This window comes from Salvelinus alpinus, chromosome 6 (assembly GCF_045679555.1).
Source record: "Salvelinus alpinus chromosome 6, SLU_Salpinus.1, whole genome shotgun sequence".
NCBI classification, from domain to species: domain Eukaryota; kingdom Metazoa; phylum Chordata; class Actinopteri; order Salmoniformes; family Salmonidae; genus Salvelinus; species Salvelinus alpinus.
Genome location: NC_092091.1, coordinates 8,968,994 through 8,984,225, shown reverse-complemented (window position 1 = coordinate 8,984,225; position 15,232 = coordinate 8,968,994). Strand labels below are relative to the sequence as shown.

The following is a 15,232-nucleotide window of genomic DNA, read 5'->3' as shown; positions in this document are numbered from 1 at the left end:
GGCAAGTAGCCTGGCGGCGAAGTGCGTTGTGCGAGTGTACCCAAAGATCGCTGGTTCAAATCCCCTAGAAAAAATCTGCCGATGTGCCCTTGAGCAAGGCACTTAACCCTAATTGCTCCTGTAAGTCGCTCTGGATAAGAGCATCTGCTGAAATGTAATCAAAAGCATGTTTAAATTAATCTTGTTTACCGCCCTGTTCTAGATTGTCAAGATTTTGAACTCTTACACGCCCACTGATGATTTTGAGAAAAGGGTGGCACCGTCATTCGTCCGCAAAGTTCAGGTAAATCTCGATCCTATGACAAGGATCAGGAGCACCTGCTTTTTTACACAGTTTGAAGTATCATTACATTTGAATTATTATTACATTTGAATTACTAGAAATTATATAATTTTAATCACAACGTCTCCATGAACTACATCTATGAAAGTAATTTATTTCCCTTGTCCCCAGGGCTTGCTCCAAGACCGTGAGGGGGGATGCTCCCAGCTGATGCTGGATACCCAGTATCGTTTCCAGGTCACCTTCCCCTTCACCCCGTCCTCTCAGGCCCTGGAGCTACTGCAGATACCATCCAGCCTCAAACTGGGCTTCCTCACCAGGATCTAACCTCTAACCCCTGACCTCTGACCCCTCACCCCGTCCTCTCAGGCCCTGGAGCTACTGCAGATACCATCCAGCCTCAAACTGGGCTTCCTCACCAGGATCTAGGTCTGGATTACTGCAACTCGCTGTTGGCTGGGCTCCCTGCCTGTGCCATTAAACCCCTACAACTCATCCAGAACGCCGCAGCCCGTCTGGTGTTCAACCTTCCCAAGTTCTCTCACGTCACCCCGCTCCTCCGCTCTCTCCACTGGCTTCCAGTTGAAGCTCGCATCCGCTACAAGACCATGGTGCTTGCCTACGGAGCTGTGAGGGGAACGGCACCTCAGTACCTCCAGGCTCTGATCAGGCCCTACACCCAAACAAGGGCACTGCGTTCATCCACCTCTGGCCTGCTCGCCTCCCTACCACTGAGGAAGTACAGCTCCCGCTCAGCCCAGTCAAAACTGTTCGCTGCTCTGGCCCCCCAATGGTGGAACAAACTCCCTCACGACGCCAGGACAGCGGAGTCAATCACCACCTTCCGGAGACACCTGAAACCCCACCTCTTTAAGGAATACCTAGGATAGGATAAAGTAATCCTTCTCACCCCCCCCCCCTTAAAAGATTTAGATGCACTATTGTAAAGTGGCTGTTCCACTGGATGTCATAAGGTGAATGCACCAATTTGTAAGTCGCTCTGGATAAGAGCGTCTGCTAAATGACTTAAATGTAAATGTAAATCTAACCTCTAACCCCTGACCTCTGACCCCTCACCCCGTCCTCTCAGGCCCTGGAGCTACTGCAGATACCATCCAACCTCAGACTGGGCTTCCTCACCAAGATCTAACCTCTAACCTCTGACCTCTGACCCCTTCACCCCGTCCTCTCAGGCCCTGGAACTACTGCAGATACCATCCAACCTCAGACTGGGCTTCCTCACCAAGATCTAACCTCTGACCTCTGACCCCTTCACCCCGTCCTCTCCGATCCTGGAGCTACTGCAGATACCATCCAACCTCAGACTGGGCTTCCTCACCAGGATCTAACCTCTAACCCCTGACCTCTGACCCCTTCACCCCGTCCTCTCAGGCCCTTGAGCCTTCTGCAGATACCATCCAACCTCAGACTGGGCTTCCTCACCAGGATCTAACCTCTAACCCCTGACCTCTGACCCCTCACCCCGTCCTCTCAGGCCCTGGACTGCAGATACCATCCAGCCTCAGACTGGGCTTCTTCACCAGGATCTAGTGATCTCTGTGGTGTTAGAGAAGCGGTCCAGTAACCTCAAGGTGGCTGGTTTTTAATCCCAGTGATGATTGGGGAAAAGCTGGCAGGAGTGAAGTTGCCACTTTCTACTAGAGTCTCAGGTGGCTCCGACTGCCATTGTGTCCTTGAGCAAGGCACTCCTAACCAATCAATCAATCAAATGTATTTATAAAGCCCTTTTTACATCAGCCGATGTCACAAAGTGCTATACAGAAACCCAGCCTAAAACCCCAAACAGCAAGCAATGCAGATGTAGAAGCACGGTGGTTCTAGGGACGCTGCTCTAAAACCATCCTTTTACAATCATCACAGTAATTATGGATCCAAATAACCAAAGATCCTTTTTTAAAAGAATGAGTGTTTTGATTTACACTTGTTATACAGTTTGATAGAAATATTAAGACGACTCCTGACTGATGTCCGGTGTACAGCACAAATGCAGATGCTGTTGCAGAGTGATTTTCTAAAGTTTGGTAGTATAACGAGAAACCTTACTTCTCACTTCCTGTGAGATGACAAATGTGAACTGTGTTGTTTTTTTTATATTGTCTGTGGAAATTGAGAATGTGACCACTCAATGTTATTGAGTACCATGCACAGTAAATATAATATGGCTTGTTTCTTGTTTTGAAGGGGGGGGGGGGGGGGTATTATGCCACATATAAGTATTTAATATTTAAATTATATAAACATGTGCCTAAAATTAATTATATGAATAAAATATTGTATTAGTTGATAATGTTTCTATTTGTAAGGATTTTTTTTTACACAACTGCAAATTTATATACAGGAGCACTTTAGACCTGCAAATGATACAGTAGGATCAGTGTTAGTCCAAACCTCTCTTTTTGATACAGTAGGACCAGGGTTAGTGCAAACCTCAATTTGTTTTTAGAATTCATTTACAACATTAGTGGTCATGGCTGTTTAATAAATGTATCGTAGCTATTCGTGCAGTGGAGGATTTAGCACCACTGCCAGTGGCAGCTTCCCTACTAGAGGCAGTTTCCCTACTAGAGGCAGCTTCCCTAATAGAGGCAGCTTCCCTACTAGTGGCAGCTTCCCTACTAGTGGCAGCTTCCCTACTAGAGGCAGCTTCCCTACTAGAGGCAGCTTCCCTACTAGAGGCAGCTTCCCTACTAGTGGCAGCTTCCCTACTAGAGGCAGCTTCCCTACTAGAGACAGCTTCCCTACTAGAGGCAGCTTCCCTACTAGTGGCAGCTTCCCTACTAGAGGCAGCTTCCCTACTAGAGACAGCTTCCCTACTAGTGGCAGCTTCCCTACTAGAGGCAGCTTCCCTACTAGAGGCAGCTTCCCTACTAGAGGCAGCTTCCCTACTAGAAAACTGAGCGATCATCTTTTATCTGACGTCATGACAGCTGAATCAGCTGCGAGCCTTCAGTTTGCAAAGAGCCTTTTTTGCCGCCCCGACGCTGCTCTGACAACGGGAATATATGAGATTTTCCATAAACCCTGAAATGGCTACACAGGAGGTACAACCGAATGAGACTCTCACTAACCTAAAAGCAGAATCAGATACGTTGAAAACGAAGCTTGAGGACGAAAGAGCGAAACTGCACGATGTCGAACGTGAGTGGTGCTGAAAATGAGAGGAGAGGGGAAGGCCCCGCGAATTAAAACATAGTCTGCCTTCCACATAGGATTACATGACACATGTAAACACGACCATAATATTATAATAGATATATATTGTGAATTTGTCATATTGCTATTATTAGGCCACAGTGCATTGAATCGGTCATTTTGAAGAAAATGTATTATTTTTTGCATAATTTGTAAATGGTTTATTTGTAGCCACTTGCTCGCCCATATTTTATTATTTTTAACTTCTCGGATTTGTTCAGATGAAAAGATGCATAGAAAGGCTATGTGTCTATTTCCATCTGCAATTAGACATATAGCCTAGGATGTGGTTGAAATTTCTCCTTGTATTTGCCATTGACACTCAAAAGCACCGTTTTATTATAGCCTAGCCCAGATGGTGGTTTTGTAGCATTATGCATATTCATCCGTGATTTATGCTTGGCTGGTCGATCTGGTTGAGATCAGAGAGATTAATGTAACATCTCCAACCGTTTACTGCACGTTCATCCCCAACACGATGAGGTGGATTATTTCTAGAACACATTAAGACCGCGCGCGTGCTATGATAACCACAGGCAAACGTCGGGATTTTCGTCCCTATAACAACCAGTACACTAACGTACATTAGCTAATACTAGTCCCCTATAATTTACCACTCTAGATTGGTTAGATTGATCTCTACAATAGTTGATTGATCCCTTACAACAGTGCCCTAATGTCGGATATTGGTCCAGAACTAACGTAGGATCTTGGTCCCTACTCCCTACAACAGTATACTAACGTAGGATCTTGGTCCCTACTACAGTACACAAACTTAGGATCTTGGTCCCTACAACAGTACACTAACGTAGGATCTTGGTCCCTACTCCCTACAACAGTATACTAACATAGGATCTTGGTCGTTACTACAGTACACTAACGTAGGATCTTGGTCCATACTCCCTACAACAGTATACTAACATAGGATCTTGGTCGTTACTACAGTACACTAACGTAGGATCTTGGTCCATACTCCCTACAACAGTATACTAACCTAGGATCTTGGTCGTTACTACAGTACACTAACGTAGGATCTTGGTCCCTACTCCCTACAACAGTATACTAACCTAGGATCTTGGTCATTACTACAGTACACTAACGTAGGATCTTGGTCCATACTCCCTACAACAGTATACTAACCTAGGATCTTGGTCCCTACTCCCTACAACAGTACACTAACCTAGGATCTTGGTCCCTACTCCATACAACAGTACACTAACCTAGGATCTTGGTCCCTACTCCCTGCAACAGTACACTAACCTAGGATCTTGGTCCCTACAACAGTACACTAACCTAGGATCTTGGTCCATACTCCCTACTACAGTACACTAATGTAGGATCCTGCTCCCTACTACAGTACACTAACCTAGGATCTTGGTCCCTACTCCCTACAACAGTACACTAACCTAGGATCTTGGTCCCTACTCCCTGCAACAGTACACTAACCTAGGATCTTGGTCCCTACAACAGTACACTAACCTAGGATCTTGGTCCATACTCCCTACTACAGTACACTAATGTAGGATCCTGCTCCCTACTACAGTACACTAACCTAGGATCTTGGTCCCTACTCCCTACAACAGTACACTAACCTAGGATCTTGGTCCCTACTCCCTACTACAGTACACTAATGTTGCATATTGGTCCCTACTACAGTCCACCAGGTGGCAGAGAAGGTGGATGGACTGGGACAGTTTATCATGAAGACCCGGCGTACTCTGAAGGGACATGGCAACAAAGTTCTCTGCATGGACTGGTGTAAGGACAAGAGGAGGATCGTCAGCTCATCACAGGTGAGTGTTGGATTATTGTAACATTTTCTGAAGTCCTAAACAGATGTGTTCATATAGTCGTCGGTCACTGTCCATGGTCCTGAAATGGATTGTAAAGCTTGTCATCGGGGAATTTGAGGTCTGGTAAGGTCCTCCTAAACAGATGCATTCATGCCAGTCGCCACCCTTGATATACTGACGGATCATGGCGTTGAATTTTTTTTTTTGGGGGGGGGGGGGGGGGTTGTTTCAACTAATATGCACTGCTTTCAGTGATTATCAAATGAATGCCATATTTTGTTGGAAATGTAGAGAATCTTACGCTTGTGTGCTACTTGTAATGTTTATCCCCCTCTAACTTATTTTCAGGATGGAAAAGTGATTGTATGGGATGCCTTCACCACTAACAAGGTAGGGAATCTATCTTCTCCCTCCATAAAGGCTATAGAGTTGACAACTGGTTGGAGAAATAGTAAGACTTCTGTAGTTCTTTGAGCTGATATTTAGGCTGCGTTCTAAATGGCGCCCTATTCCCTACATAGTGCACTACTTTTTTGACTAGTGTCCTATTGACCCTAGTCAAAAGTAGTGCACTGTATTTGTATTTATTTGACCTTTGAATCCCATTGAAACCAAGTTCTCTTTTGCGAGGGAGCCCTTGCATCTCACAATTACACAACAAAACACAGTCCCGGAAGTTGCCGTCTGGGCCGCAGACATTGGTTTTCATAGCACATTTTATTTTTTAGCCTTTCTTTAGAAGCCTGCCAACATTGGGAATAAGAAGAGACAATATTTCCTTGGCAGATTTGAATTCTGTTGTTATTGTTGTTGTTGTTGTTGTGGTTGCTTATTTCTGTAAGCAGGACGTTTCCCCACTGAGTTTGATGATGTCATGGTGTTGAGTCTCCCTCGTGTATTTGAGATGGACTACATTGCAGTTGTGCAGAATCACTGATCAAATCACCTTGCATCCAAAATAACTATTGTGTGATCAAGATCAGAGATTCGGCGCCTCGTCGCATTGCTGAATACTTATGCCCTCAAACACGCCAATTGTTTTCTAGGAGCACGCAGTGACCATGATGCTATATTGCTGATTGTACCTTTATAATGTGGTGTCCTCTAGGAGCACGCAGTGACCATGATGCTATATTGCTGATTGTACCTTTATAATGTGGTGTCCTCTAGGAGCACGCAGTGACCATGCCGTGCACCTGGGTGATGGCCTGTGCCTATGCCCCCTCTGGATGTGCAGTAGCCTGTGGGTAAGTCCCTGTACTCCTGGGTGTGCAGTGGCCTGTGGGTAAGTCCCTGTACTCCACCCAGACGCTCCATTTCTCCACTGTGCCACTGTGCTTCTCCTCCCCTTTGGGGTCTATGCCCGGTTACTGTAAAACACAACTGTTGACGTTAAAAACTATAAATAATATTTGATTGATTGATTGGATTTCAGTGGTCTGGACAACAAGTGCTCTGTGTACCCTCTGTCCTTGGACAAGAATGAGAACCTGGCAGCGAAGAAGAAGTCTGTCGCCATGCACACCAACTACTTATCTGCCTGTAGCTTCACCAACTCAGACATGCAGGTTAGACGAGACACCTCTTCATTTTCTTCCTTCGTCTGATGTAATGATTTATTTGTCGTACATTTTTATATTTTGTTATAGTCTTTATCAAGATTTCTGTATTCGTTCCTTTCTATAACTCATTGAATTACTTGATTACTGCTAAATCAGTTGACTTTCCTATAGCAGATGAGTTATGAGAAATCACAGCCTGTCATACTGTACTGTACCTGGAAAGAACTTCTACGCTTGTTTAATAATTCACAACAGTCAAATGTTCCCCATTGGATGTAGTTTGTCACATGCTTTAGCCTCGGCCAAGACTCTTCTATTTATGGGGCCGTGTCAGAGAATTCTTAATTCTGAATCTGAACAATGGTTTCAATCTGACCCTGCTATTGATAGTAGTGTGGTTGTACTTTGCTCACTGGGAGCCGTTTTCCCTGACATATTCAATATAGACTCTGCAGTGATAATTCTTTTTAGTCCTGAAATTAGACTAATATAGGTTTGTGAATCCAGTCCTGGATGTACATTATGGGGTGAATCCTAACCTTAAGTCTAAATTTCATTGACCGGATGGATGACTAAGTGGCAGTTAGTATTATGTTACAATCCCAAGATGCAGTTTGTGATGAACCCCTTGTCTTCCAGATCCTGACCTCGAGCGGAGACGGAACCTGTGCATTATGGGATGTGGAGAGTGGTCAGCTGTTACAGAGTTTCCATGGACACGCCGCCGATGTTCTATGTCTCGACCTAGCTCCTTCTGAGACCGGCAACACCTTCGTCTCTGGAGTGAGGAGACAACTAGTAGTATTTCACTTTGTGAAAAACAGCATGACTGCTCCTATAAGCCTTCTTTCTCCCTCCTCTTTTCACTTAAAACATTTTTATACAAAAAACAACATTCCTTTCATATTTTTATTTTATTCCAAAAGATAGATTTTAAATGATAAGAGGAAACGGATGAAAGGACACCATAGTGACGAAATAGTAGCTTGAGATTCCAACCCCTGCCTCTAGGAGACTGTGTGGTCCAGACTGCAGAGAAACTGTGTTACATTTTACATAATGTGGATATTTTCTACTTTTATTTAACCCTGAAATGCCCTTGAGGTTAAACCGTCTTTTGCGAGGGCGACCTGTCAAAAAAGGTCAGCATTAAATGTGTGAATCCAGAATCCTCTATGTGTATCTCATGCAGGGCTGTGACAAGAAGGCCAATGTATGGGACATGCGCTCAGGCCAGTGCATCCAGTCCTTCGAAACCCACGAATCAGACATCAACAGCGTCAGGTGAGGTCACAAGATATGACTTTATTCAAAGCGACTTATAGCACTTGTCAACACTGACAGTGACATATATTAATGTTAAGTAGGAGTACTCTACCCTTGCCGTTTGCATGGTTTTCTTATATTACCTGGCGTTTGTCTCCTTCCTTGGCATCAGGTACTACCCCAGTGGAGATGCATTTGCTTCAGGCTCCGATGATGCTACAGTAAGTTATCATTCATATAATTTACTGCTTGATCACATGTTGATCGCATGTTGCCTTTCGATGTCAAAGTTCATGAAGTCATTTCTTTGTAGAAAAAAAATATATATAATTTACCCCATTTGCAAAAAAATACTTAAATAAATCTAAACATTAACAAGCATTGTTTGTTTCAGTGTCGTCTCTATGACCTGAGGGCAGACAGAGAAGTGGCCATTTATTCCAAAGAGAGCATCATATTTGGTGCCTCCAGTGTTGACTTCTCTCTCAGTGGTAAGACCCAATGCCCTTAGGGATCGATTCAATCCGTAGCGAATAAATCCCTTATTCTACTGGCCATATAAAACATATGATTTGACTGATCAATTTCACTAATTAAACTCATAATGATTTATACTAAATTAAATTCATGTTATTTACTGTTGAATAAGAATAGCTTACTTTCACATTAACCTTCTCATCAAAAATGATGTGTTACGTTTATATTGTTGAAAGAGGACATGTTTTTTCTTCTCCAGGCCGGCTACTGTTCGGTGGCTACAACGACTACACCATCAACGTGTGGGATGTCTTGAAGGGGACGAGGGTGTCCATCCTGTTTGGACATGAGAACCGTGTCAGCACTCTGCGTCTGTCTCCTGACGGAACGGCCTTCTGCTCAGGGTCATGGGACCACACTCTCAGGGTGAGGGATAGAGGTTATCACCTGGGTTATATTCCCAAAAGGACCACACTCTCAGGGTGAGGGATAGGAGTTATCACCAGGGTTATATTCCCAAAAGGACCACACTCTCAGGGTGAGGCATAGGAGTTATCACCAGGGTTATATTCCCAAAAGGACCACACACAAAATGTTGTCATTCACAGAAAGTCACTTTGACAGCTAAAACAAAACAGAAATAGCTTTCAAAAGGGGTTTCTGAAAGACACCCACTGAAAGTTGGCAAGCAACTAATTAGGGGTTTATAAGAGAAACACACCATGAGTGCCCACAACATTTGTCTCAGATGTAAAACTAAAGAAACGCAACCCACTCCAATTTAGGATAGGGAGTAAAATGAATATGGAGCCAAACAAACAGGGGAAAACACAAAACTATTTTTGGCTAACTAAAGTGGAAGCGCTAATATGAGGGTGTAGCTTTACCAACATATCCTCTCTAACTGATGCACTGGGTCAGCGGGTCCTAACTACCAGCTGGGCCAGCACAGGTGAAACTCAACCTGACTAACGAGATCACTCTCTGGGCCAGCACAGGTGAAACACATCCTGACTAACGAGGTGACTTCAATCAGTGTGCTAAAGCTAACATGCTAACCAACCTAGAACCCGTAACACCTGCTACTGTCTTATCCTAGTTTCTTCTTCATCTTCTTCTTGTCTTTCACTGATGCCCGTGCCTTCTCCATTCTATTTCCTTAGAACAGCATCATTTATTACTTTTGGTCCATAATTTATATAATTGTATTTTTTTTTTTACATTTCAGTAATTTTATATTTCTATTTTTCAATTTTAGATCTGGGCTTAAAGAAGAGGAAAATGACACAGAAGAGGGGGGGGGGGACGGTGAAAAGTGAATTCCGTGGTAGATAGATGGAGCCAGTTGTAAATAAGAGACAGACATGTTCCACTCTGCTTGAGTACAATCATAGACGTCATAAACTATGGCGACAAGATTTTCAATGCGAATATTCTAAAATCCGCATGAAGAAAATATACCCATTTTCCCCACCAGTGGGGTTTCCACCAAATTGACTTGTTGTGGATAAAAAAAAATAGTGCGTGATGACGTAGTGCACACTATGTAATTTTTAGTTTTCATGTACTGAATAAAAAAAAATCTACAGTTCAATGTGTTTCCATCTTATTTTCAACTCTACTGATTTGTTTAACTGTTGCGTTAAATAGCAAATGTGTCTCCTCTGGTCATGGCTCATGCGCTCCAGCCAACAGCTGGCGGATACAGTGCGGTTAGGCTAGTTTACGTGATGAGATTATTATGGATAAGAGCGAGGATATTTTAACGAAATCAACATGTCACCAGAATAAGACCCTCGATATTTATTGGAACGTACCATCAAGCTCATCACCGTGCACTTTCACGAGACAGTGAAGGTCATTTATTTAATCTGTAGCCTAACTAACTACCTAGCTAATGTAGCAGTGTGATGTTGTTCCCCTAGATTACGCACCAAATTGCACACAAGGACCAATTCAAATAGGCCAGGTCAAGAGGGGATGTTAGTAATTTGATAATAATAATAATAATTCAGTGTATTTTTTTTATTTAATTACAGCCGCATAGCTAATGTTTTTATTTGGTGTACAAACACTTTTTCATACCAATATTGTACATACAAGTGATGGTAAAAGTTTTGTATATTTTGGTTTGGCCCATCGCGGGTTATCTGTATTCCCATACCACTTTATCGTTCTCTTTTGCCTGACCCTCGGCTAGCAAGGTATGTTGTCCTTGGCTCCGAAACTGTTTAATATAAAACCGTCATAAGGTTATACAATGTACTGTTTTGCAACCATACGTTTGTTATAGTGTGGACAGTGTAGGAATTTATGTTAACAAGTCTCACAGAGCTCACTGACTGGGGTATCTGTTGTAACTTCTGAGTACTTGTGACAGTGGTTGAGTGAGTGTCCATGTGCTCGCGCAGGTGCCGGAGAGCTGTGACTGCACCAAGGGTAACGTTTGTGTTGTCTCTTCGTGTGCAGGTATGTCTTTTATTTTGTCAGAATTATGTTCTGTATAGTTTTACTTGTATATGCTGTTGTGCAGCGAGTGTGTGCACGCAGCACCTGTTAATTCCTTTTGGCGCTCTTTTGCCTGACCCTCGGCTAGCAAGGTGCCGGAGAGCTGTGACTGCACCAAGGGTAACGTTTGTGTTGTCTCTTCGTGTGCAGGGCAAATAAAAAGATTTCAACGAGCAGACCATCAGTTGTGGCAGCGTCCTAATTAAAAATATACAACGCAGAATGAACCACGCTACACTAACATGATGTTCACATGACAGACACATGATTATACAACACTTTGTGATTTGTCACAGTCTTTACACTGAAATGGTTTCTCCCCATTGTGAGTCCTCATATGCAGTTTCAGTAGGTACTCACTTATTTAAATTCTTAGATTTATGCACTCCTGTTCATGCACTTGTTCTGATGATCGTATTTTGATAATTTTGTGTAATTATTATATTATAGTTTAGTGTGTATACAAGTTACGTTATACCAGAAACTATTCACCTACACCACACCAAGGTAACAATACATTTTGACTCTCGATTTTGTATTTTTTTATTATGTTGTTGTAGTTGCCTTATTTGGGATTTGTTTGTGATTTGAAGTAAATACAAAAATAAAAACGCATAATATGTTTTTACATACTATATGTCAATGATGTTCATGATGATTGGACAATTGAAGTTTTGTAGAAAAAACTAGAAGTGGAATCACCAATCGGAACTTCCTGAATCAAAAACAATGGCTAGTGGTTCTTGAGCCAGCGTAGCTAATAACAATAATTTCTCCCACCTATCCCTTTACTCCCCAAAATGTCTCAACTACTACTGCTTAATGTGTTTATCAACGAAAACTTTACCGCAAATCCTTTGGAGATATCCGTGGTTGTTGAGTACCAGGAAGAAATCTCCCGTATGAAACGGGCAAATGCACGATTACGAAGACTACTGGATTTGTTTTTTTAAACCGGAGATAAAGGCGCATAGATTAGCAAAAGCATGTTTGTGACTACGTCTCCGCTATATGACATAAGTAGATACCCTATGTCTTGTCTCTTTTCAGCCCTATAGGTTTTCATCAAACGTCATCCTTTCTTCTTCGTTCCAAACCTCCAGCAGCTCGCTGTCACTCAAGTGGTTAACACACCATTGAGTTGCCTGATCTGAAATGTGAAGTCTATGGAAAATGCTTGGCGACAAGGCATGGGCAACTCTGGCACAGTGAAGAGAGACCATACATGTGCGAAACGTGGACAATCTTTTGCCATGAACTGCTACCTGAGGAAACATGAAGATTCACACGACGATGCTGTACTGCAGTGTTCGTCAACTAGGTTTGGCTTCGGGACAATTTATTTTGAATTGAATAGTTGGCGGGATAGAACATAATTAGCATATAATATTAGCAGAATTAATAGGCCTACACTACAAATGTAACAACATTTAACACATTTAATTAGTACATAATACATTCAGTGACAATAAAATAATTTCGATCTGATTTAAGTTCATAAAATCACCAATATCTCTTAAATTATTATTTGTGTTTATTTATCTGTGCGTTGATTGGTGGGGAAAAACAGGTCTTTATCTCAGAATGCAGCAGTAGCCTACTGTGGTCCACTACTTTTTTTAATGTCAACATTCGTTCAGAACAATTAGCTTGATAGCAAGAGAACATGTCCCTCTCAAAAAGTATCAAGAAGAAAGGCAGATAATGAACATCGAAGTTTCAGGGAAGAATGGACAGAGAGATATGCATTCATCTTACCATCTTTCTCAAATGCCAAGCCAATGTGTCTTATTTGCAATGAAAATGTCGCTCTTTGCAAAGAATTCAATCATTCATTCATTATGAATCTAAGCATGGTACTTTCAAAGTGGCCTTCCCGCCCCAGACAGAGGACTTCCCGCCCCAGACAGAGGCCTTCCCGCCCCAGACAGAGGCCCGACGCAGAAAAATTTAAGCATTAACTACAAGCTACAAACACTGCAGCAGAATCCTCCTTTGTGGCCTGACCCAACAACAGAAGGTCACACGTGCCTCCCTAAAAGCATCCTGGGTTCTAACCAAACACAACATGCCCTTCACAGACGCGGGAGTTATTTAAAAAGTGCATGGTGACAGTTTTGGAGGAATTGGCTACAGACAAGTCTATGGATAGCATTATTGCGTCTGTCAAACAGGTGTCCTTGTCTGCGTCAACAGCCGGCATGGACACGGGGTGCGGCTGTTGACGCAGGCAAGGACACCTGTTTTTAGAAATTTTTGCAAATATATAGAAAATTAAATACAGAAATACAGTATGTAATTTACATAAGTATTCACACTCCTGAGTCAATACTTTGTAGAAGCAACTTTGAAGGTGATTATAGCTTTGAGTCATCTTGAGTATGTCTGTATCAGCTTTGAGTCATCTTGAGTATGTCTGTATCCGCTTTGAGTCATCTTGAGTATGTCTGTATCAGCTTTGAGTCATCTTGAGTACGCCTGTATCAGCTTTGAGTCATCTTGAGTACGCCTGTATCAGCTTTGAGTCCTCTTGAGTATGTCTGTATCAGCTTTGAGTCATCTTGAGTATGTCTGTATCAGCTTTGAGTCATCTTGAGTACGCCTGTATCAGCTTTGAGTCATCTTGAGTACGCCTGTATCAGCTTTGAGTCATCTTGAGTATGTCTGTATCAGCTTTGAGTCATCTTGAGTATGTCTGTATCAGCTTTGAGTCATCTTGAGTACGCCTGTATCAGCTTTGCGTCATCTTGAGTACGCCTGTATCAGCTTTGAGTCATCTTGAGTATGTCTGTATCAGCTTTGAGTCATCTTGAGTATGTCTCTAAACCACACAGCCTATGTGTCCAACGAGACACTAGAGATGACACCTTTAACCACACAGCCTCTATGTCCAACGAGACACCAGAGATGACACCTTTAACCGGTGCCCTACTCTGAAAATCATAGCTTTCCACATCATACGTCAACATTTTGTAGAGCCACAGAGCTTTCTCTTTTTGCACTTTCGACACACAACATCATACCGCTCCTGGTCACTCTGACCGATTCCACTTTACACAATTCCTCCTTCACAATCTTCGGGACCGCAAACGGGTCATCCAAAAAAAAAACATCCTTGCCTATGAATCGCACTCCAACCATAAACTGCTGTTCATTTCCAATCTTAGCCCTTTTTTACTACATTTTTCTTCACCATCGTCCACTCATTCTCACCAACAGTCCTCACACGGAGAGAATTGCACAATACTTCCGCCCTTGCTTCCAAGGCTCTTTCGTCTCTGACATGAACTGTCAACTGTGGGACCTTATATACACAGGTGGGTGCCTTTCCAAATCATGTCCAATCAATTGAATTTACCACAGGTGGACTCCGATCAAGTTGTATAAAACATCTCAAGGATGATCAATGGACACAGGATGCACCTGAGCTCAATTTCGAGTCTCATAGCAAAGGGTCTGAATACTTATGTAAATAAGGTATTTCTGTTTTTTTATTTTTAAGAAATTTGCAAAAAATTCTAAAAACCTGTTTTCACTTTGTCCTTATGGGGCGTTGTGTGTAGATTGATGAGGGAAATGTTTTATTTAATCCATTGTAGAGTAAGGCAAAATGTGAAAACAGTCAAGGGGTCAGAATACATTCCTGAATGCACTGTATAAAGTGGGTGAAACAATGTGTAAAAGTTATTAAAGTGTCCAGTGTTCAATGACTCTATGTACATAGGGCAGCAGTCTCTAAGGTGCAGGGTAGGGTACTGGGCCGAGGCTGGCTAGTGGGGACTACTGTCAGTCTAATGGCCTGGATATAGAAGCTGTTTCTCAGTCTCTCCGTCTCAGCTTTGATGCACCTGTACTGTCTCCACCTTCTAGATGATAGCGGGGTGAACAGCCCGTGGCTCGGGGGGCCAAGCCAAATTGCTTCAGCCTCCTGAGGTTGAAGAGGTGCTATTGCGCCTTCTTCACCATGCTGTCTGTGTGAAGGGACCATTGCAAGTTGTCAGTGATGTGCTGGTCCGAGGAACTTGAAGCTTTTGACCCTCTCCACTGTGGCCTCGTCGATGTCTGCAGGATGAAGTTGTTGAAAGGAAAAAGGTAAAGGGGGATACCTAATCAGTTGTACAACTGAATGC

The 15,232-nt window shown here is 42.8% G+C and overlaps 2 protein-coding genes across 2 annotated transcripts in view; both read left to right on the top strand.

Moving 5' to 3' along the window:
- Nucleotides 1-2,476, top strand: part of LOC139577965 (unconventional myosin-Vc-like) — a 37,351-nt gene extending 34,875 nt beyond the window's left edge. The window contains exons 39-40 of the mRNA XM_071405086.1: nucleotides 203-283; nucleotides 455-2,476. Of these exons, the coding sequence (XP_071261187.1) occupies nucleotides 203-283; nucleotides 455-610 (237 nt within the window). The 3' untranslated portion in view covers nucleotides 611-2,476. The remainder of the gene's footprint in view (nucleotides 1-202; nucleotides 284-454) is intronic.
- Nucleotides 2,477-3,172: 696 nt separating this feature from the next.
- gnb5a (guanine nucleotide binding protein (G protein), beta 5a) lies at nucleotides 3,173-11,281 on the top strand. Its single transcript, XM_071405264.1, has 11 exons — nucleotides 3,173-3,442; nucleotides 5,153-5,289; nucleotides 5,638-5,679; nucleotides 6,460-6,536; nucleotides 6,725-6,857; nucleotides 7,491-7,634; nucleotides 8,044-8,135; nucleotides 8,290-8,338; nucleotides 8,512-8,608; nucleotides 8,854-9,020; nucleotides 9,853-11,281. Exons 1-11 carry the CDS (start codon nucleotides 3,307-3,309, stop codon nucleotides 9,862-9,864), a joined length of 1,086 nt encoding a protein of 361 aa, XP_071261365.1. The 5' UTR covers nucleotides 3,173-3,306; the 3' UTR covers nucleotides 9,865-11,281.
- Nucleotides 11,282-15,232: the final 3,951 nt, after the last annotated feature.

Bases quoted from the DNA above. Each gene is read 5' to 3' on its own strand.
- gnb5a (XM_071405264.1), top strand. From the start codon at position 3,307: ATGAGATTTTCCATAAACCCTGAAATGGCTACACAGGAGGTACAACCG. The intron at 6,537-6,724 runs GTAAGTCCCTGT...ATTGGATTTCAG, and splicing joins GGATGTGCAGTAGCCTGTGG to TGGTCTGGACAACAAGTGCT. The intron at 8,609-8,853 runs GTAAGACCCAAT...TTTCTTCTCCAG, and splicing joins TGTTGACTTCTCTCTCAGTG to GCCGGCTACTGTTCGGTGGC.